This window comes from Onthophagus taurus, chromosome 5 (genome assembly GCF_036711975.1).
Source record: "Onthophagus taurus isolate NC chromosome 5, IU_Otau_3.0, whole genome shotgun sequence".
Classification (NCBI taxonomy): domain Eukaryota; kingdom Metazoa; phylum Arthropoda; class Insecta; order Coleoptera; family Scarabaeidae; genus Onthophagus; species Onthophagus taurus.
In genome coordinates this window covers 1276440-1299424 of record NC_091970.1, presented here as the reverse complement: position 1 = coordinate 1299424, position 22985 = coordinate 1276440, and the positions used below count along the sequence as shown (strand labels likewise).

The window sequence follows — 22985 nt, the reverse complement described above, 5'->3', positions numbered from 1 at the left end:
TTCTAAATATAAAATTTGCTACAACTTTTGTTTTAAAAGTTTTTTTGTAACATGCTCCGATATCCAAGTGTTACCATGAAGTGCTTTCAATACGACAAAATTCATAAAATTTTCATAATTTCGTATTTTTCTCAATATCTATCCATCTGAGAGCAAAAGTACAAGAGAGCAATATTTCTAAGTATAAAATTTGCTACAACTTTTGTTCTAAAAGTTTTTTTGTATCAAGCTCCGATATCCGAGTGTTACCATGAGCTGCTTTAAAAATACAAAATTCATAAAATTTTCATAATTTCGTATTTTTCTCAATATCTATCCATCTGAGAGCAAAAGTACAAGAGAGCAATATTGCTAAGTATAAAATTTGCTACAACTTTTGTTTTAAAAGTTTTTTTGTAACATGCTCCGATATCCAAATGTTACCATGAAGTGCTTTGAAAACAACGAAATTTATAAAATATTCATATTTTCGTATTTTTCTCAATATCTATCCATCTGAGAGCAAAAATACAAGAGAACAATATTGTTAAGAATGGAATTTGCTACAAGTTTTGTTCTAAAAGTTTTCACCTAAATCGGAAGCTTTCTAGTTTTAGGTCTAGTGTTAGTGCTAGATTGTGGTGTATTTTTATTGAATTAAAGGTAGAGTCAACACTAAACCTACAACTACTAGAATCATTCGAAATTATGTGCATTAAAATTATTTATTCAAACACCTTAAAGTATTTAAATATCATTTTCGGGGACATTCATTTGGGAAATTCAACCCGAACGCAGAGAAAACAATGACTCCAACTCTAAACTATAAATATGATAGGAGCTGTAATTAGTTGGACGCTGGTAACAATTCCATTTTACAGAAATTGTTTTTGGTTTAATTAAAACTAACGTTTCAAAATTTCTACCTGAAAAAGGAATTTTACCCTTCGAATCCCATATTTTTTTTCCTCCCCCTATCGGGGATTTCTATCTCCTTGTAGAAGGGACGTGTGTGTATTCGGGGTTTGGTCCTTTATAATCGTATATTCTCCCGAACAATAGATCCCTTACAAGGACTAGATCGTGTTTGGCGCAAGGTCTAAAAATGGAAAAGGGAGAAAGAATTCTTGTCTGTCCAGGTAGAAATGTTCCGAACGAAATTAATGTTAGAAAAAAAGCGTGAAGGCGACGAAAATTGCAAAAAAAATATATTTTTTTTTGTGTTGAAAAAAGTGGACCCGCGTTGAAAATTGGGTCGAAAGCGCTCAATTTAACAGGTGGTGGCGGTGCTCCCTCGCGTTAGATGACACGTTTTAATTAAACTCCCCTCGGACAACGGATCACAAAATTTCAATTCCAATTATTCGCGCTTCGTTGGATAGCTACTCTCCGACGTTATAAATGACTATCCATTCTCTCGACCGTTTTCAGTTTGATAAATTTCAATATTTCCAAACCCAATTTTACTTTGTTCATTTTCTTTTCGTGTAATTAAAACATTTTTTCCTAAATAATTTAAAAAAATTTCCAAAATAATTTATATTTACATCTATAATCGTCTAAAAAATAAAAAATCATTTAAAATGAGCCCAAACACGATAGGATTATCTCAAAAAACAACCAAGATATCAGCACTTCCGGTTTAATACTTAACCTAAAAACTTCATGTTTAAATGATCGTATCTCGGTTGTTTTTGAAGATAAACATATCAAGTTTGGACTCATTCTTTAAGATTTTTCTCTTTAAATAATAATATTTTGTAATGAAACACGAAAAGTTTGATTATAACTAACCTCCTTTTTTAGTTTAACATCTGTTAGAAGTTAAAAAAATTGTTTTCTCCAAATTGGTTAGGATTTAAGAAATGAAACTTTTTGAGGTTATACAAGAACGTTTGAGGTTAGGTTGTACCAAATTTCAACTTTCCATGGTGTTCCATTCATTTAATATTAATTTTTGAAAATTATCGATTCAATTTGACATCTTTTAAAAGTGAGGTTAAAACAAATTTTTTTTCTCCAAATCGGTTAGGATTTAGTAAATGAAACTTTTTGAGGTTATACAAGAACGTTTGAGGTTAGGTTGTACCAAATTTCAACTTTCCATGTTGTTCCATTCATTTAATATTAATTTTTGAAAATTATCGATTCAATTTGACATCTTTTAAAAGTGAGATCAAAAAAAATTTTTTTTCTCCAAATCGGTTAGGATTTAGTAAATGAAACTTTTTGAGGTTATACAAGAACGTTTGAGGTTAGGTTGTACCAAATTTCAAGTTTCCATGGTGTATCACTCATTTAATATTAATTTTTGAAAATCACCGATCCAATTTGACATCTTTTAAAAGTGAGGTTAAAGAAAAAAATTGTTTTCTCCAAATCGGTTAGGATTTAGTAAATGAAACTTTTTGAGGTTATACAAGAACGTTTGAGGTTAGGTTATACCAAATTTCAACTTTCCAAGGCATTCCATTCATTTAATAATTATTTTTAAAAATCACCGATTCAATTTGACATCTTTTAAAAGTGAGGTTAAAGAAAAAAATTGTTTTCTCCAAATCGGTTAGGATTTAGTAAATGAAACTTTTTGAGGTTATACAAGAACGTTTGAGGTTAGGTTATACCAAATTTCAACTTTCCATGGCATTCCATTCATTTAATAATTATTTTTAAAAATCACCAATTCAATTTGACATCTTTTAAAAGTGAGGTTAAAACAAATTTTCTTTCTCCAAATCGGTTAGGATTTAGTAAATGAAACTTTTTGAGGTTATACAAGAACGTTTGAGGTTAGGTTGTACCAAATTTCAACTTTCCATGTTGTTCCATTCATTTAATATTAATTTTTGAAAATTATCGATTCAATTTGACATCTTTTAAAAGTGAGATCAAAAAAAATTTTTTTTCTCCAAATCGGTTAGGATTTAGTAAATGAAACTTTTTGAGGTTATACAAGAACGTTTGAGGTTAGGTTATACCAAATTTCAACTTTCCAAGGCATTCCATTCATTTAATAATTATTTTTAAAAATCACCGATTCAATTTGACATCTTTTAAAAGTGAGGTTAAAGAAAAAAATTGTTTTCTCCAAATCGGTTAGGATTTAGTAAATGAAACTTTTTGAGGTTATACAAGAACGTTTGAGGTTAGGTTATACCAAATTTCAACTTTCCATGGCATTCCATTCATTTAATAATTATTTTTGAAAATCACCGATTCAATTTGACATCTTTTAAAAGTGAGGTTAAAGAAAAAAATTGTTTTCTCCAAATCGGTTAGGATTTAGTAAATGAAACTTTTTGAGGTTATACAAGAACGTTTGAGGTTAGGTTATACCAAATTTCAACTTTCCATGGCATTCCATTCATTTAATATTTATTTTTGAAAATCACCGATTCAATTTGACATCTTTTAAAAGTGAGGTTAAAGAAAAAAATTGTTTTCTCCAAATCGGTTAGGATTTAAGAAATGAAACTTTTTGAGGTTATACAAAAACGTTTGAGGTTAGGGTATACCAAATTTCAACTTTCCATGGCATTCCATTCATTTAATAATTATTTTTAAAAATCACCGATTCAATTTGACATCTTTTAAAAGTGAGGTTAAAGAAAAAAATTGTTTTCTCCAAATCGGTTAGGATTTAAGAAATGAAACTTTTTGAGGTTATATAAAAACGTTTGAGGTTAGGTTATACCAAATTTCAACTTTCCATGGTATTCCATTCATTTAATATTAATTTTTGAAAATCACCAATTCAATTTGACATCTTTTAAAAGTGAGGTTAAAGAAAAAAATTGTTTTCTCCAAATCGGTTAGGATTTAGTAAATAAAACTTTTTGAGGTTATACAAGAACGTTTGAAGTTAGGTTATACCAAATTTCAACTTTCCATGACATTCCATTCATTTAATATTTATTTTTGAAAATCACCGATTCTATTTGACATCTTTTAAAAGTGAGGTTAAAGAAAAAAATTGTTTTCTCCAAATCGGTTAGGATTTAGTAAATGAAACTTTTTGAGGTTATACAATAACGTTTGAGGTTAGGTTATACCAAATTTCAACTTTCCATGGCATTCCATTCATTTAATATTTATTTTTGAAAATCACCGATTAAATTTGACATCTTTTAAAAGTGAGTTTAATAAAAGCAGTTTGTAATGGAATTCTCGATTGTTTATAAAATAATTCGATACGATCAATAATTATTAAGATAATCTAATATAAACAATTGGTTACCATGGTTACGAGCGATGGTAACCATGGGGATTTAGGAATTAACTCGTTACTTTTATGAAGCACTGTATAATAATAAATCGGTTACTGGCAAACATTGGAGTCGTATAAAGGTGATTAGATTAAGTGTTGAGGGTGGTACAAAGAAAGTCAAAATGTTCAATACCTCAATAAGCCATTGATCTGAAAGCCAGGGTCGCGATTTCATTGTTCGTATAAAGCTGCAATCAATTCATCTCGTGCTAAAGTTTTGCTCAACCTGTAATTGGCACAAAATTCAAGGTAAACTGGTTTCATAAAGATATAAAAACTAACAAACATAATTTTCTTTCTGGATTCGCTATCTTAAATGATGACGAGTACGATAGAGTTGAAATTAAATAGATCAGAAATTCTGCCCAGGCAAAAATTTGCAAAATTGCTTGATTATGTGTTTTGAGACATGGCAAGTATTTATATATTCAATAGATTATGAACAATACAACTGAAATTGTTAATTATATACTAGAGATTACCGTTTAGAATAAATTAATTTATATTATAGCATTAGATTAATAATATTTAGCAAATTAATTCGATCGATTGATTGGATAACATCAGTTACGGGATTATCTTTAATGATACATGGAAATGTGATTAAAATTTGATATTTAATCGAACGGCATAAAAACTCCCATCAAATATTTATGAATATTAAAAATAACGAGATTTCACGTCAAATTTAATGGATTTCCCCCATCGAAAATCTGTTGACGGTTTAATGTCCGATGCGTGTCGCGATTTTGTTGCCGCTAATTGCTCAAATTAATTGCTAATCGATAATTCAATTAGCCTCCCCTTCATTTACCACAAAAAAATTAAAATAAATCAAAAAACCTCTCGAATCATCACGATAATCATTTGAAAGAAATATTGTGGCTTAAAAATCGACGATACTTTTTTTTAATCATTGAGAAATGACCCAAAAAACACGTCAAAAATAAAAAGAAAGTGTTATAAAACTTCTATTACATGATAACTAACTTCAGGTTTAAAATGACAACCTCAATTTTGACATATTTGTAATCTTCATTAAAAATCCTTTAAAATGAGTACAAACACGACGTATTTATCTTCAATATTAATGAAGTTATGGTCAACTTCCGGTTAAGAATGTCAACGTCAATTTTGACATATTTGTAATCGTCGTGAAAAATCCTTTAAAATGAGTCCAAACATGATACGGTAAATTCCAATATTACTCGAGATATAAGCAACTTCCGGTTTGAAATGTCAATGTCATTTTGACATATTCTTAAATTTTATAAAATATCTTAATATTGTTACAAAATCAAAAATATAATAAAAAAAATTAAGGTTGGTATTAATATTTAAAAATTAAATTGCTATATTCATTGTTGCCAACTTCGGGTTTAATGTTTTTTATTCTAACTTTTTTGTTTTTTGAGATAAGTGCGTTATCTTTGGACTCATTTTAAAGGTTTTTTAATGAAGATGATAAATATGTCAAAATTGACGTTGACGTTCCAAACCGGAAGTGATTGTATCTCCATTAATATTAAAGTTAAATATGTCGAGTTTGGACTCATTTTAAAGGATTTTTTATGAAGTTGACAAATATGTCAAAATTAATAGTTGAAAATTAATAAAATTTTTCGTTTTATTAATGTAATTATCACTTCAATTTGTTAGTTTAATAACAATAAATTAATAATTTCATTAATAATATTTCCCTAAAAATTAGTAATTTTAAAATTTGTTCAAATTGAGGTTGGTATCATTTCGATTTTTTGACAGAAACGGTTTCTTGTCAAGTTATAATTAATTTATTATTAATTATCTTAATTATTAAGTGTTTTATTATGTTTATTCTTTACGAATCGACCCCTTTTTAGTTACAACTCAGTAAGTAAATAGTTTTTATCGACTTGAAATTCTTTTCTAAAATAATCTGCTTTAATTAATCTTGGGTTGAGATTAAAAGGAATTACCAAGATTTTTGGGCTTATTAATGTAATTATTACTTAATTTTTTTAATTTAATAACAATTTAAATTATAAATAAATAATTTCATTAATAATATTTCAATAAAAATTAGTTATTTTTAAATTTGATAAAATTGAGGTTGGTACCCCTTCCTATCATTTCGATTTTTTTGACAGAAACGGTTTCTTGTCAAGTTTTAATTAATTTATTATTAATTATCTTAATTATTAAGTGTTTTATTATGTTTATTCTTCACGAATCGATCCTTTTTAGTTACAACTCAGTAAGTAAATAGTTTTTATCGACTTGAAATTCTTTTCTAAAATAATCTGCTTTAATTAATCTTGGGTTGAGATTAAAAGGAATTACCAAGATTTTTGGGCTTATTAATGTAATTATTACTTAATTTTTTTAATTTAATAACAATTTAAATTATAAATAAATAATTTCATTAATAATATTTCAATAAAAATTAGTTATTTTTAAATTTGATAAAATTGAGGTTGGTACCCCTTCCTATCATTTCGATTTTTTTGACAGAAACGGTTTCTTGTCAAGTTTTAATTAATTTATTATTAATTATCTTAATTATTAAGTGTTTTATTATGTTTATTCTTCACGAATCGATCCTTTTTAGTTACAACTCAGTAAGTAAATAGTTTTTATCGACTTGAAATTCTTTTCTAAAATAATCTTTGCTTTAATTAATCTTGGGTTGAGATTAAAAGGAATTACCAAGATTTTTGGGCTTATTAATGTAATTATTACTTAATTTTTTTAATTTAATAACAATTTAAATTATAAATTAATAATTTCATTAATATTTCCCTAAAAATTAGTTATTTTTAAATTTGATAAAATTGAGGTTGGTAGCCCTTCCTATCATTTCGATTTTTTGACAGAATCAAGATTTAATTAATTTATTATTAATTATCTTAATTATTAAGTGTTTTATTATGTTTATTCTTCACGAATCGATCCTTTTTAGTTACAACTCAGTAAGTAAATAGTTTTTATCGACTTGAAATTCTTTTCTAAAATAATCTTTGCTTTAATTAATCTTGGGTTGAGATTAAAAGGAATTACCAAGATTTTTGGGCTTATTAATGTAATTATTACTTAATTTTTTTAATTTAATAACAATTTAAATTATAAATAAATAATTTCATTAATAATATTTCAATAAAAATTAGTTATTTTTAAATTTGATAAAATTGAGGTTGGTAGCCCTTCCTATCATTTCGATTTTTTTGACAGAAACGGTTTCTTGTCAAGTTATAATTAATTTATTATTAATTATCTTAATTATTAAGTGTTTTTTCTTCACGAATCGATCCTTTTTAGTTATAACTCAGTAAGTAAATAGTTTTTATCGACATGAAATTTTAATTAATCTTGGTGTATCTTGAAATCGTATAACATGATTGGCACTTAGCTTTATCCTTTCAAACAAAAAGTGTTTTAGGTCTTTCGGTATTCTGCATTTTTTTCTAAGATAAGTTGGACACCTTTACCTACCAGACAGCACGAAAATCTCTAAAAATGATAAAATGTCGCTTAGTCAAGTGATCCAAGTGGTCCAATTATCAAGTTGATTTCGAATTTGTAAGGAATCGAAATGCGAAATTGTTGGAAAATGTAACCAACGCGATTCTCTGTATGCACGTGTAATGAAGCGACACAAACGCCACCTTCAATGCACCTACACACACAAATGCAGACACAAATAGAAATCGAGAAAGATAGAGAGACGTTACTGGAAGCGATGCGATGGGAGTGATCGAGAAAGATGGAAAGCGAGAGTGACGGAGATGGCGAGATCGAATGTGATTGTTGGGCGCCGCGACGCCGACGCCGCCATAAGCGGCCATAAATCATAACGCGCCCGCCGGCAACGGCAACGGCCCGGAACCCGACGTAGTACATCGCGTCGCACCAGAGACGAGTCCGGAATTTAATTAAAACAATTGCCAACTGTAACGAAGTAATTTACAGGCGCAAGTTAACGTCGAGGAGGTTGGTTGTCCTGGTTGGGTGACGTGTTATTGTTTTTTTTTTTTTTTAGTAAAGTTCATTCTCATTTTAAGATAAGTATCTTAAATATTAATCAATTTTAAACAAAAAATTTTTATTATATTTTCGCCTGTCATTATGTCAAATGTCAAATGAAATTATGTCAATACACCTAATATACAAAATTCCTAATATCGAAATATTCCAATACCTTTGACAGAAGGAAAATTCTTGTCAAACAGCATTTACATCTAAATAAATCGCATCGGATTGATCAAAAGAAAAGGACTGCGCAAGGTAAAAGGGAATGATTTGAGAATTGCGAACCATGAGATCATTTTATGGAGTACAGAAAATAAACATCACTACTTTGTAAGAGACCAGGTGGACATGATTGTGTATATTAAAAGAAAGCATCCATACAGAGAGTCTGATTTTGTTCCCTTTATAAAGATTTGTCAGAAAACACGCCCAGAGAATGAAGGACGATGACATCCTCAAGTCGATATAGGCATTGATGATGAAGAAGAATTAACATTCTTAACTCAACTAGGCTACGTGCCAAAAAAATTGTAACACATCAAAAAAGATGAGTGATCAAACTGAAATCTTAACAAACTAAGTGGATAAAAAACCATAATAATGTAATAAATGCCATTTGATACAATGACGGTTTAATCAATAGTCTGACTTTGAAAGAGAAACTCTTCAACAGTGCTTCGAGCATGGACTACGTGGTCTGAAGAACATAACCAACATCGTCTACTACTTCTTAATCTCATGTAGGTAGCTTAAAAAGCTACCATAACTAGTGATCGCACTATAATGACAAGTTCTTTATAAACATAGTCGCCCATCCTGTGTATTTTTGCTATCATTTCTGCTACTTCGCCATCATCGACTTGTTGATGTCTGTTTTAGTTTGATCTTCCTAATTCAAACTAGGAGGTCCAATAATCGGCAGCCATCTCGGAGCTTTCATTGCGGTTGCTTTCACTTCTCTCTTCCTATGTGAGAGTCCGCCATTCTAGGCGTCAATCTGGATATCACATTTTCGATCTTCGCTAGTTTTTAAGATATAGACTTGTGGCATCCACTTTACTGGTAAAATCATAGTCGTTTCATAGTCGTATGTCATTCAGCGACTTCTTTGATGGAGTACTCTGCTTATTGAATCATTGCCTCCATTACTGCAATTGTAAGATCATCTCCATTTGGAAGGATAATCGCTGTCTATGATGTGTCTCGCTGTGGCTTCTATTTGCTCAAGATCGCTTCAAGGTGTTCAGTAAGGATTGAGCATTCTTTCAAGCAACTTTCCGACTGCACTCAGGAGGCATAGGGGTCAATATGACTGTACTTGATTAGGGTTCAGAAATTTCTCAACCAACACTAATTGAGCATCATTTGCATCATCATTAATCATTTTCTAGTATTTAACTGGGCAAGCCTACTCCTCTATCTGTGATATAACGGTGGTTCTCTTCTATTGACTTCTTCTGAGACAGTGGGGAAAAGCTTACAGTACTGCCTTTGGATAGTGGCCTCGTCAAGTTGTGCTAATACTATTTTAGATCTTTAGAATTAGAATCATCATGTGGCTTAAAAATCGACGATTTTTTTTTAATCATTGAGAAATGACCCAAAAAACACATTAAAAATAAAAAGAAAGTGTTATAAAACTTCTATTACATGATAACTAACTTCAGGTTTAAAATGGCAACCTCAGTTTTGACATATTTGTAATCTTCATTAAAAAACCTTTAAAATGAGTACAAACACGACATATTTATCTTCAATATTAACGAAGTTATGGTCAACTTCCGGTTAAGAATGTCAACGTCAATTTTGACATATTTGTAATCGTCGTGAAAAATCCTTTCAAATGAGTCCAAACATGATACGGTAAATTCCAATATTACTCGAGATATAAGCAACTTCCGGTTTGAAATGTCAATGTCACTTTGACATATTCTTAATTTTTATAAAATGTAATCTTTGTTACAAAAACAAAAATATATAAAAAAATAAAAAATTAAGGTTGGTATTAATATTTAAAAATTAAATTGCTAACTTCCGGTTTAATGTTTTTTTATTCTAACTTTTTTGTTTTTTGAGATAAGTGCGTCAAGTTTGGACTTATTTTAAAAGTTTTTTAATGAAGATAACAAATATGTCAAAATTGGCGTTGACGTTTCAAACCGGAAGTGATTGTATCTCCATTAATATTAAAGTTAAATATGTCGTGTTTGCACTCATTTTAAAGGATTTTTTATGAAGTTGACAAATATGTCAAAATTAATAGTTGAAAATTAATAACATTTTTCGTTTTATTAATGTAATTATCACTTCAATTTGTTAGTTTAATAACAATAAATTAATAATTTCATTAATAATATTTCCCTAAAAATTAGTAATTTTAAAATTTGTTAAAATTGAGGTTGGTATCATTTCGATTTTTTGACAGAAACGGTTTCTTGTCAAGTTATAATTAATTTATTATTAATTATCTTAATTCGACGATTTTTTTTTTAATCATTGAGAAATGACCCAAAAAGCACGTTAAAAATAAAAAGAAAGTGTTATAAAACTTCTATTACATGATAACTAACTTCAGGTTTAAAATGACAACCTCAATTTTGACATATTTGTAATCTTCATTAAAAAATCCTTTAAAATGAGTATACACACGACGTATTTATCTTCAATATTAATGATGTTATGGTCAACTTCCGGTTAAGAATGTCAACGTCAATTTTGACATATTTGTAATCGTCGTAAAAAATCCTTTAAAATGAGTCTAAACATGATACGGTAAATTCCAATATTACTCGAGATATAAGCAACTTCCGGTTTGAAATGTCAATGTCATTTTGACATATTCTTAAATTTTATAAAATATCTTAATATTGTTACAAAATCAAAAATATAATAAAAAAAATTAAGGTTGGTATTAATATTTAAAAATTAAATTGCTATATTCATTGTTGCCAACTTCGGGTTTAATGTTTTTTATTCTAACTTTTTTGTTTTTTGAGATAAGTGCGTCATCTTTGGACTCATTTTAAAGGTTTTTTAATGAAGATGATAAATATGTCAAAATTGACGTTGACATTTCAAACCGGAAGTGATTGTATCTCCATTAATATTAAAGTTAAATATGTCGAGTTTGGACTCATTTTAAAGGATTTTTTATGAAGTTGACAAATATGTCAAAATTAATAGTTGAAAATTCGAACTTTTTTGTTTTTTGGGAGAAATGCGTCAAGTTTGGACTCACTTTAAAGATTACGAATATAATAATAAAATTTTTCGTTTTATTAATGTAATTATCACTTCAACTTGTTAGTTTAATAACAATAAATTAATAATTTCATTAATAATATTTCCCTAAAAATTAGTAATTTTAAAATTTGTTTAAATTGAGGTTGGTATCATTTCGATTTTTTGACAGAAACGGTTTCTTGTCAAGTTATAATTAATTTGTTATTAATTATCTTAATTATTAAGTGTTTTATTATGTTTATTCTTTACGAATCGATCCTTTTTAGTTACAACTCAGTAAGTAAATAATTTTTATCGACTTGAAATTCTTTTCTAAAATAATCTGCTTTAATTAATCTTGGGTTGAGATTAAAAAAAATTACTAAGATTTTTGGTTTTATTAATGTAATTATCACTTCAATTTGTTAGTTTAATAACAATAAATTAATAATTTCATTAATAATATTTCCCTAAAAATTAGTTATTTTTAAATTTGATAAAATTGAGGTTGGTAGCCCTTCCTATCATTTCGATTTTTTTGACAGAAACGGTTTCTTGTCAAGTTTTAATTAATTTATTGTTAATTATCTTAATTATTAAGTGTTTTATTATGTTTATTCTTTACGAATCGATCCTTTTTAGTTACAACTCAGTAAGTAAATAATTTTTATCGACTTGAAATTCTTTTCTAAAATAATCTTTGCTTTAATTAATCTTGCGTTGAGATTAAAAGGAATTACCAAGATTTTTGGGCTTATTAATGTAATTATTACTTAATTTTTTTAATTTAATAACAATTTAAATTATAAATAAATAATTTCATTAATAATATTTCAATAAAAATTAGTTATTTTTAAATTTGATAAAATTGAGGTTGGTAGCCCTTCCTATCATTTCAATTTTTTTGACAGAAACGGTTTTTTGTCAAGTTATAATTAATTTATTATTAATTATCTTAATTATTAAGTGTTTTATTATGTTTATTCTTTACGAATCGATCCTTTTTAGTTACAACTCGGTAAGTAAATAGTTTTTATCGACTTGAAATTCTTTTTTAAAATAATCTGCTTTAATTAGTCTCGGGTTGAGATTAAAAGAAATTACCAAGATTTTTGGCTTTATTAATGTAATTATCACTTCAATTTTTTAGTTGAATAACAATTTAAATCATAAATTAATAATTTCATTAATATTTCCCTAATAATTAGTTTTTTAAATTTGAGTGAAATTTCAGTGGGGAAAAGCTTACAGTACTGCCTTTGGATAGTGTCCTCGTCAAGTTGTGCTAATACTATTTTAGATATTATGCTCAAGTTCAAGACAAAAGTCCTTCTTTAAGTCTTTAATCATAGCTGTCAGGATATACAACGGATATACTCATTACTTATTCTGTCAACTGTCATGACATTTAATTTTTTTATATCAAATGAGCTAATGTACAAAATCTCTAATATCGAAATAATCTAAGTACAACTTTCTCTACATAAAACATTAATCTTAAAATTATTTAAATTCATCGTATAAAATAAAATTAAGTCTCAATTTTAATTAAGATGCCTTTTTACGTCGACCAGATGTTTCGTTGAAAAGTAAATAACGAAACTTTCACTTCTTTATCTTCATCTTAAAGCAAAAAATTATTTAAGCTATCCTCTAACTCTAACTAGATACTTCCGGTTAAAATAATAATCCAGGAAACGAGTTCAACCCATCATGTTGTAGCGGTTTAATATTCAATTTGGTTGGAACGAATTGCGCTTTCACTCGAGGATCATCTCGAATGATATCGAAAGATCACGAATATGCCTTGCGATTTCTAAATCCCTGAACCATCTCAAAAATCGAATCGGATTTAATTCTACCTGAAATAATAACAGATATAATTTGATCTTTGGAAAGTTTTAGTTCTTATTGAAACATTTATGTTATGTAACGAAATAGCGCGATAATTTTACGACCGTTTTCAAAATTGAATAGAAACACAATCGAAATTTTAAGATCAATATGTAACTAACTGACCTACATAACAGTTGTTTTACAACTTTCACTCTAATAATAAATTGATACGATTTAGGATATAATCTTTGAATGAGAGCCACTCGATAAAGCAACTCGAATGTAATAAATTTGGTCCAAAATCCGAACGGTCACACGATCCCATCAATATTAATGAGTGACGACCTCCGGTGGTAATCTCGGTTTTGCGCGGGTCTTCCTCCCACACGCCGATGATAATCGTCGATTTATATCGAATCTGGCACTGAATTGCTCCCATTAGATCTATCTGGTAGCAAATTTAATGAAACGTTTAAAACAACAATATAACTCTAACCCCAAAAAGATGTTCGGCATTCATTGAATTGTTTGAGGTGCGCTTCTCCCCTATTGTTGCACGGAATAACACCAAAACGTAGTCTTTCGCTTTCTCTGTCTCACCATTGTGCCAACAGACAATTTCTAAGCTCCTTCGTGTAACCCGGCCCTTTCTATATGTCTCTTCTACTGTATATGGAGATCACATTCATCCCCGTCTACTAGTTACACCCTTTTCCAAGTTGTCTGTCGGCAACCCTTATCATTTCAAAGGGACAACAATGACAAAACTGTGTTATGCAAATTGAACGAGTTGAAAAACGACTACAAATAAAGCCGTAATTGTTTTAATTGTGTTTGTTCCTTTTATTTATCCACCCTCTTTTTTTTTTGTTGCAGATCGAGATACTCCGAGGATTCGCCGAAGAGTTGTTGCGGTTTATTGTCTATGAAACCGGGTTCGTTGAGATGGTTTATCGCGTTAATTGCTTTCGTGGCGGTTTGCTGTGTTCTCGTTGGTACCGTTTTGGGTGCAATGCGAACGTCGGGGAGGGATCATCTAACTGTATCGCTGCTTATGATTGGTAAGTTATTAAATCTTTTTAATCAAAAAGGTTAAAATTTTCGAAATAATCAGAAATTTTTAGTTTGATTTGATGTATCACACCATGTATACATCATAAAATTCACTTTTAAAAGTGTAAACGTCAAAGTTTGTGTTTTGTTTTCGGCCATCTTGGATTTTTTAAGTATATTAAAATCGAAATATCCTAATTTGATGTATCACACTGTATATTTGTAATCAAATTCGTGATTACAGATATAGATGGCGCTAACTAACACTTTAGATTTCGGCCATCTTGGTTTTAAGTATTAGGATTTAACTTGGAAAAGATTAAAAATGTGTTTTCTGTTTTATATGCTCATATTATATAGGTAGCTTCTTTATGACGAGTTTACAATGGAAGCAATATAATTATGCCAAAAATAGTTAATTGGCAAAAATTCAAAAATGATTATCTCAAGAACGAATAGAGATTTTTAAAAATGGTTTAGTTCATAAGAAAGTACATACTTTCCTCTATAAGTGGACAAAGTTTCAATAAAGTATCTTAAGAATTCGATTTTTCACGATTTTTTCAAACTTATCCAACTACTTTTAAAACAAGAAAATTCATCAAATTTTCATAATTTCGTATTTTTCTCAATATTTATGCATCTGAGAGCAAAAGTACAAGAGAGCAATATTGTTAAGTACAAAATTTGCTACAACTTTTGTTCTAAAAGTTTTTTTGTAACATGCTCCGATATCCAAGTGTTACTATGAAGTGCTTTCAATACGACAAAATTCATCAAATTTTCATAATTTCGTATTTTTCTCAATATCTATGCGTCTGAGAGCAAAAGTACAAGAGAGCAATATTGCTAAGTATAAAATTTGCTACAACTTTTGTTCTAAAAGTTTTTTTGTAACATGCTCCGATATCCAAGTGTTACCATGAAGTGCTTTCAATACGACAAAATTCTTAAAATTTTCATAATTTCGTATTTTTCTCAATATCTATCCATCTGAGAGCAAAAGTACAAGAAATCAATCTTGTTAATAATGGAATTTGCTACAACTTTTGTTCTAAAAGTTTTTTTGTAACATACTTTGACATCCAAGTGTTATCATTAACTACTTTTAAAACAACAAAATTCACCAAATATTCATAATTTCGTATTTTTCTCAATATTTATGCATCTGAGAGCAAAAGTACAAGAGAGCAATATCGCTAAGTACAAAATTTGCTACAACTTTTGTTCTAAAAGTTTTTTTGTAACATGCTCCGATATCCAAGTGTTACTATGAAGTGCTTTCAATACGACAAAATTCATCAAATTTTCATAATTTCGTATTTTTCTCAATATCTATGCGTCTGAGAGCAAAAGTACAAGAGAGCAATATTGCTAAGTATAAAATTTGCTACAACTTTTGTTCTAAAAGTTTTTTTGTAACATGCTCCGATATCCAAGTGTTACCATGAAGTGCTTTCAATACGACAAAATTCTTAAAATTTTCATAATTTCGTATTTTTCTCAATATCTATCCATCTGAGAGCAAAAGTACAAGAAATCAATCTTGTTAATAATGGAATTTGCTACAACTTTTGTTCTAAAAGTTTTTTTGTAACATACTTTGACATCCAAGTGTTATCATTAACTACTTTTAAAACAACAAAATTCACCAAATATTCATAATTTCGTATTTTTCTCAATATTTATGCATCTGAGAGCAAAAGTACAAGAGAGCAATATCGCTAAGTACAAAATTTGCTACAACTTTTGTTCTAAAAGTTTTTTTGTAACATGCTCCGATATCCAAGTGTTACTATGAAGTGCTTTCAATACGACAAAATTCATCAAATTTTCATAATTTCGTATTTTTCTCAATATCTATGCGTCTGAGAGCAAAAGTACAAGAGAGCAATATTGCTAAGTATAAAATTTGCTACAACTTTTGTTCTAAAAGTTTTTTTGTAACATGCTCCGATATCCAAGTGTTACCATGAAGTGCTTTCAATACGACAAAATTCTTAAAATTTTCATAATTTCGTATTTTTCTCAATATCTATGCGTCTGAGAGCAAAAGTACAAGAGAGCAATATTGCTAAGTATAAAATTTGCTACAACTTTTGTTCTAAAAGTTTTTTTGTAACATGCTCCGATATCCAAGTGTTACTATGAAGTGCTTTCAATACGACAAAATTCATCAAATTTTCATAATTTCGTATTTTTCTCAATATCTATGCGTCTGAGAGCAAAAGTACAAGAGAGCAATATTGCTAAGTATAAAATTTGCTACAACTTTTGTTCTAAAAGTTTTTTTATAACATGCTCCGATATCCAAGTGTTACCATGAAGTGCTTTCAATACGACAAAATTCTTAAAATTTTCATAATTTCGTATTTTTCTCAATATCTATGCGTCTGAGAGCAAAAGTACAAGAGAGCAATATTGCTAAGTATAAAATTTGCTACAACTTTTGTTCTAAAAGTTTTTTTGTAACATGCTCCGATATCCAAGTGTCACCATGAAGTGCTTTCAATACGACAAAATTCTTAAAATTTTCATAATTTCGTATTTTTTTCAATATCTATCCATCTGAGAGCAAAAATACAAGAGATCAATCTTGTTAATAATGGAATTTGCTACAACTTTTGTTCTAAAAGTTTTTTTGTAACATGCTCCGATATCCAAGTGTCACCATGAAGTGCTTTCAATACGACAAAATTCATCAAATTTTCATAATTTCGTATTTTTCTCAATATCTATGCGTCTGAGAGCAAAAATACAAGAGAGCAATATTGCTAAGTATAAAATTTGCTACAACTTTTGTTCTAAAAGTTTTTTTGTAACATGCTCCGATATCCAAGTGTTACCATGAAGTGCTTTCAATACGACAAAATTCATCAAATTTTCATAATTTCGTATTTTTCTCAATATCTATCTATCTGAGAGCAAAAGTACAAGAGATCAATCTTGTTAATAATGGAATTTGCTACAACTTTTGTTCTAAAAGTTTTTTTGTAACATGCTCCGATATCCAAGTGTTACCATGAAGTGCTTTCAATACGACAAAATTCTTAAAATTTTCATAATTTCGTATTTTTCTCAATATCTATCCATCTGAGAGCAAAAGTACAAGAGAGCAATATTGTTAAGTACAAAATTTGCTACAACTTTTGTTCTAAAAGTTTTTTTGTAACATGCTCCGATATCCAAGTGTTACCATGAAGTGCTTTCAATACGAGAAAATTCATCAAATTTTCATAATTTCGTATTTTTCTCAATATCTATCCATCTGAGAGCAAAAGTACAAGAGAGCAATATTGCTAAGTATAAAATTTGCTACAACTTTTGTTCTAAAAGTTTTTTTGTAACATGCTCCGATATCCAAGTGTTACCATGAAGTGCTTTCAATACGACAAAATTCTTAAAATTTTCATAATTTCGTATTTTTCTCAATATTTATGCATCTGAGAGCAAAAGTACAAGAGAGTTATATTGCTAAGTATAAAATTTGCTACAACTTTTGTTCTAAAAGTTTTTTTGTAACATACTTTGATATCCAAGTGTTACCATTAACTACTTTTAAAACAACAAAATTCACCAAATATTCATAATTTCGTATTTTTCTCAATATTTATGCATCTGAGAGCAAAAGTACAAGAGAGCAATATTGTTAAGTATAAAATTTGCTACAACTTTTGTTTTAAAAGTTTTTTTGTAACATGCTCCGATATCCAAGTGTTACCATGAAGTGCTTTCAATACATACAATCATGTACAATACATGAACATTAATTGTAATTGTAGTATAGAAAAACATTAAAATAGTTTCCTAACATTCTCTTAAAGTTACTTGCGTTATACTGTAGTGTGCCATGGAAAAAAAAAAATAAAAAAACAACTTATATGTATCATTTACAACTGCTTCGAGCATTGAAATAACATTTAATGACAATTATCAGTTTTGCGCGTTCTTTCTTCCATGGCACACAGTATTACAGAAGTGACTAAGACAATGTTCGGAAAATGTTTTAATTGTTTTCCTCTGCTAAAATTACAATTAATGTTAATGTATTGTACATCATTGGGTTCAGAAAAAAAATCTCTATACAATAACGTGTAGAAAAACATACCGAGCAGTTTGAAAATCAAAAGTTGATAATCGCTTGAAATTAAAGATAGCGCTGGAAAAAGTTTATTTGTAGCATGAATCATAGTATTCATCAAACCATTTCATTTGATACCTCGTTCATGAAAATCAGAAGGTAAATGACAAAGTTACAGCTTGCGGCGTTCTTGTGTGATAACCTGTATATACAGGTGTCTTTTCTTTGCTAAAATTACTTTCAAAATGGATGTATTGTATATCAATGGATTCAGAAAAACAATCTCCATCCAATGACGTGAAGAAAAATATATGGAGCAATTTGAAAAACAAAAGTTAATAATCGTTTAAAATTGAAGATGATCTTGGCAAAAATTTATTTGTAGCATGCACCATAGTATTTATCAAACCATTTCATTTGTTACCTCACTCATGAAAATCGGACTGTAAATGACAGTTACAGCTTGGGGCGTTTTTTGTGTGACACCCTGTATATCCATCTGAGAGCAAAAGTACAAGAGATCAATCTTGTTAATAATGGAATTTGCTACAACTTTTGTTGTAAAAGTTTTTTTGTAACATGCTCCGATATCCAAGTGTTACCATGAAGTGCTTTCAATACGACAAAATTCTTAAAATTTTCATAATTTCGTATTTTTCTCAATATCTATCCATCTGAGAGCAAAAGTACAAGAAATCAATCTTGTTAATAATGGAATTTGCTACAACTTTTGTTCTAAAAGTTTTTTTGTAACATACTTTGATATCCAAGTGTTATCATTAACTACTTTTAAAACAACAAAATTCACCAAATATTCATAATTTCGTATTTTTCTCAATATTTATGCATCTGAGAGCAAAAGTACAAGAGAGCAATATCGCTAAGTACAAAATTTGCTACAACTTTTGTTCTAAAAGTTTTTTTGTAACATGCTCCGATATCCAAGTGTTACCGTAAAAGTGCTTTCAATACGACAAAATGCATCAAATTTTCATAATTTCGTATTTTTCTCAATATCTATGCATCTGAGAGCAAAAGTACAAGAGAGCTATATTGCTAAGTATAAAATTTGCTACAACTTTCGTTTTAAAAGTTTTTTTGTAACATGCTCCGATATCCAAGTGTTACCATGAAGTACTTTCAATACGACAAAATTCATAATTTCGTATTTTTCTCAATATCTATCCATCTGAGAGCAAAAGTACAACAGAGCAATATTGTTAAGTATAAAATTTGCTACAACTTTTGTTTTAAAAGTTTTTTTGTAACATGCTCCAATATCCAAGTGTTACCATGACGTGCTTTCAATACGACAAAATTCTTAAAATTTTCATAATTTCGTATTTTTCTCAATATCTATCCATCTGAGAGCAAAAGTACAAGAGATCAATCTTGTTAATAATGGAATTTGCTACAACTTTTGTTCTAAAAGTTTTTTTGTAACATGCTCCGATATCCAAGTGTTACCATGAAGTGCTTTTAAAACAACAAAATTCACCAAATATTCATAATTTCGTATTTTTCTCAATATTTATGCATCTGAGAGCAAAAGTACAAGAGAGCAATATTGCTAAGTATAAAATTTGCTACAACTTTTGTTCTAAAAGTTTTTTTGTAACATGCTCCGATATCCAAGTGTTACCATGAAGTTCTTTCAATACGACAAAATTCTTAAAATGTTCATAATTTCGTATTTTTCTCAATATCTATCCATCTGAGAGCAAAAGTACAAGAGAGCTATATTGCTAAGTATAAAATTTGCTACAACTTTTATGCTAAAAGTTTTTTTGTAACATGCTCCGATATCCAAGTGTTACCATGAAGTACTTTCAAAACAACGAAATTTATCCAATTTTCATATTTTCGTATTTAGAGATTTCTCAACCAACACTAATTGAGCCTTTATCTTTGGATATCTTTGGAAAATTACCAATCTTCAAGTAATCATTAAAGACATGCAGGAAGGCTCTCGGGTCCGTTTCAACGCAGACTCATAATATTTCGTTGGTGATATTATCTGTTCCAGGAACTTAATTGGGCAAGGGATAGTCTTGCTTCTCTATCTGTGGTATAACGGTGATTCTCTTCTGTTGACTTCTTCTCAGACAGTGGGGAAGAGCTTACAGGATTCCTATTCTTTTGATGACAATCTTTGCTTTTCTTAATCATAGTTGTCAGATCTTTTGCGCCAATACTTCTGTTTTCTATGGGCAGTATGAAATTCTTTTCATTACGCACTCTAGTTGACTGCCTAAGGAGGGAAGATTTGAAACAGCCCTGTACTTTGTTGTTAAACTTTTTTGTTACTTCAACTTTCTTCTTTTTCACTTCCAAGTCCAGTATTCAGCAAACTCTTCTGAAGCAAGTGTTGGTCATTGATCTAGTGAGTCATATCCTCCTCAAGTCTTGTTTTTGCGTTGAAATCTCCGCAGATAACCACCGTTTTATGGTCCGCTCTGTTTCTAGTTGTTTATTCTCTGAATCGCTTTCCTTCTCCATGTTATACCATAATAATAAATCACGCTTCAGAATTGTAACAATATAGAGTATTAAAACATTAGGATTCGTTTCTTCAGGTTAAGTTATTGGAGGAAATTCTCATCTGATTAAAAGTAAAATCAAATATCTAAACAGAGAATATTTTATAATCAAAAATTAAAAAGAAAAGGTAACAAACCTAATTTGTCATGATTATATCCACATTTGTCGCTCCATTTCTTTTCTTAATACTTTTTTACCTTGAGATTATTGACATTAATAAAATTTTTTGACAGTCTTCCATTTTGACTTTAAAACGGTTGCTATGGCAACGCGATACGATGAAAACGACAAATTCTTTCTTTAATGTTTTTGAACATAACCCTAATATCATTTCATTTAAACATGATAACAAAAATATAAAAAGAAATTATAAAAACTTACCATTTGAATCATTTTAAAATCGATTTGATTAATTGGTATTTCGTATTTAAAAGTTGGTAGCCCTTTTTGTGTTTGTATCAAACTTCATAGTGACGCTTTAATCTGTTTATAACAAGAAGAACAATATAACGTGTATATAAAGGAATTAAACGATTCTAAAAGTATTTCGAATCGTTTAAAACTATTTAAAAAAGAATTTAAAAGTTGTGGATACTCTTCAAATAGTAAGTTGGGTGTGTTGATTAGAAATTCTTGTTTATTCTCTGAATCGCTTTCCTTCTCCATGTTATACCATAATAATAAATCACGCTTCAGAATTATAACAATATAGAGTATTAAAACATTAGGAAACCTTCAGGTTAAGTTATTGGAGGAAATTCTCATCTGATTAAAAGTAAAACCAAATATCTAAACAGAGAATATTTTATAACCAAAAATTAAAAAGAAAAGGTAACAAACCTAATTTGTCATGATTATATCCACATTTGTCGCTCCATTTATTTTCTTAATACTTTTTTACCTTGAGATTATTGACATTAATAAAAATTTTTTGACAGTTTTCCATTTTGACTTTAAAACGGTTGCTATGGCAACGCGATACGATGAAAACGACAAATTCTTTCTTTAATGTTTTTGAACATAACCCTAAAATCATTTCATTTAAACATGATAACAAAAATATAAAAAGAAATTATAAAAACTTACTTTGAATCATTTTAAAATCGATTTGATTAATTGGTATTTCGTATTTAAAAGTTGGTAGCCCTTTTTGTGTTTGTATCAAACTTCATAGTGACGCTTTAATCTGTTTATAACAAGAAGAACAATATAACGTGTATATAAAAGAATTAAACGATTCTAAAAGTATTTCGAATCGTTTAAAACGATTTAAAAGAGAATTTAAAAGTTGTGTTACATAATCATCATTAATAAAACGCACAAGGTTGTTACCAACGTTAAAATAAAATAATGAAATGTCATCAACACCTAACCTTAACCTATAAAAAAAAGTGGTATTGTCTAATTCATTTTTGGAAAAGTAATTTAGAATTAAAAGGTGATGTAATAATTTGAAATGAGTCTAAAAATTACAAACACATGTAACGCATGAAAACGTGTTCTTGCGGCGCGAACCAAATCTAGTGTAATAATTCCCGGTCACGTCCGGAAAGAGGAACGATGCGCTGAATTTTAAGTACAAATAGGTGTGTACATTGGGTCCGAGGACGAGGAATCGTCGCAACGCTGCAGGCAAATGGGGACATCTGTAAAACGGTCGCATTTCGACTGCAATAATCCAAATAAAACGAACAATTAATTCCCCGCGGGGTCATCGCCGAGGCGCATAACAAACCAAAAAGGAAACTATTATTGTACCGTTTTTGGATTGCGGTTTTGGCCAGGTAAATTTCTTATTTATTAAATGAAACGAAATTAGATAGCGATAATGAAATTGAAACAAATTAAAATTTGCGTTTAATTACATCATTCGACGTAGCGTTCTCCCATTAACCTTCTCGACATTTACCTAACTGGATTTCCCTTCCGACGGAGGTATCTCATAAATCTTGAAATTACCTCCTCTTGCTTCACCTTCGTCTACCCAGTTAAAATTTT

The 22985-nt window shown here is 29.1% G+C and overlaps 1 protein-coding gene and 1 long non-coding RNA gene across 4 annotated transcripts in view; one reads left to right on the top strand and one right to left on the bottom strand.

Annotated features, from left to right (window-relative positions):
• The window catches only part of LOC111413529 (probable serine/threonine-protein kinase DDB_G0282963), a 155453-nt gene that overhangs the window by 123416 nt on the left and 9052 nt on the right, over positions 1–22985 (top strand). For both annotated transcript variants that reach the window (XM_071196088.1, XM_023044534.2), the window contains one exon: positions 14189–14373. In XM_071196088.1, coding sequence (XP_071052189.1) covers positions 14189–14373 — 185 coding nt within the window. The remainder of the gene's footprint in view (positions 1–14188; positions 14374–22985) is intronic.
• Positions 12804–22281, bottom strand: LOC139429849 (uncharacterized). 2 transcript variants are annotated; one of them, XR_011640425.1, is made up of 5 exons: positions 22074–22281; positions 21828–22013; positions 21369–21776; positions 21124–21308; positions 12804–13338 (listed from the first exon to the last, which is right to left on the bottom strand). It is a non-coding gene; the product is annotated as an uncharacterized lncRNA (long non-coding RNA). The 2 variants fall into 2 exon arrangements; XR_011640424.1 differs by lacking the exon at positions 12804–13338 and adding an exon at positions 19730–21072.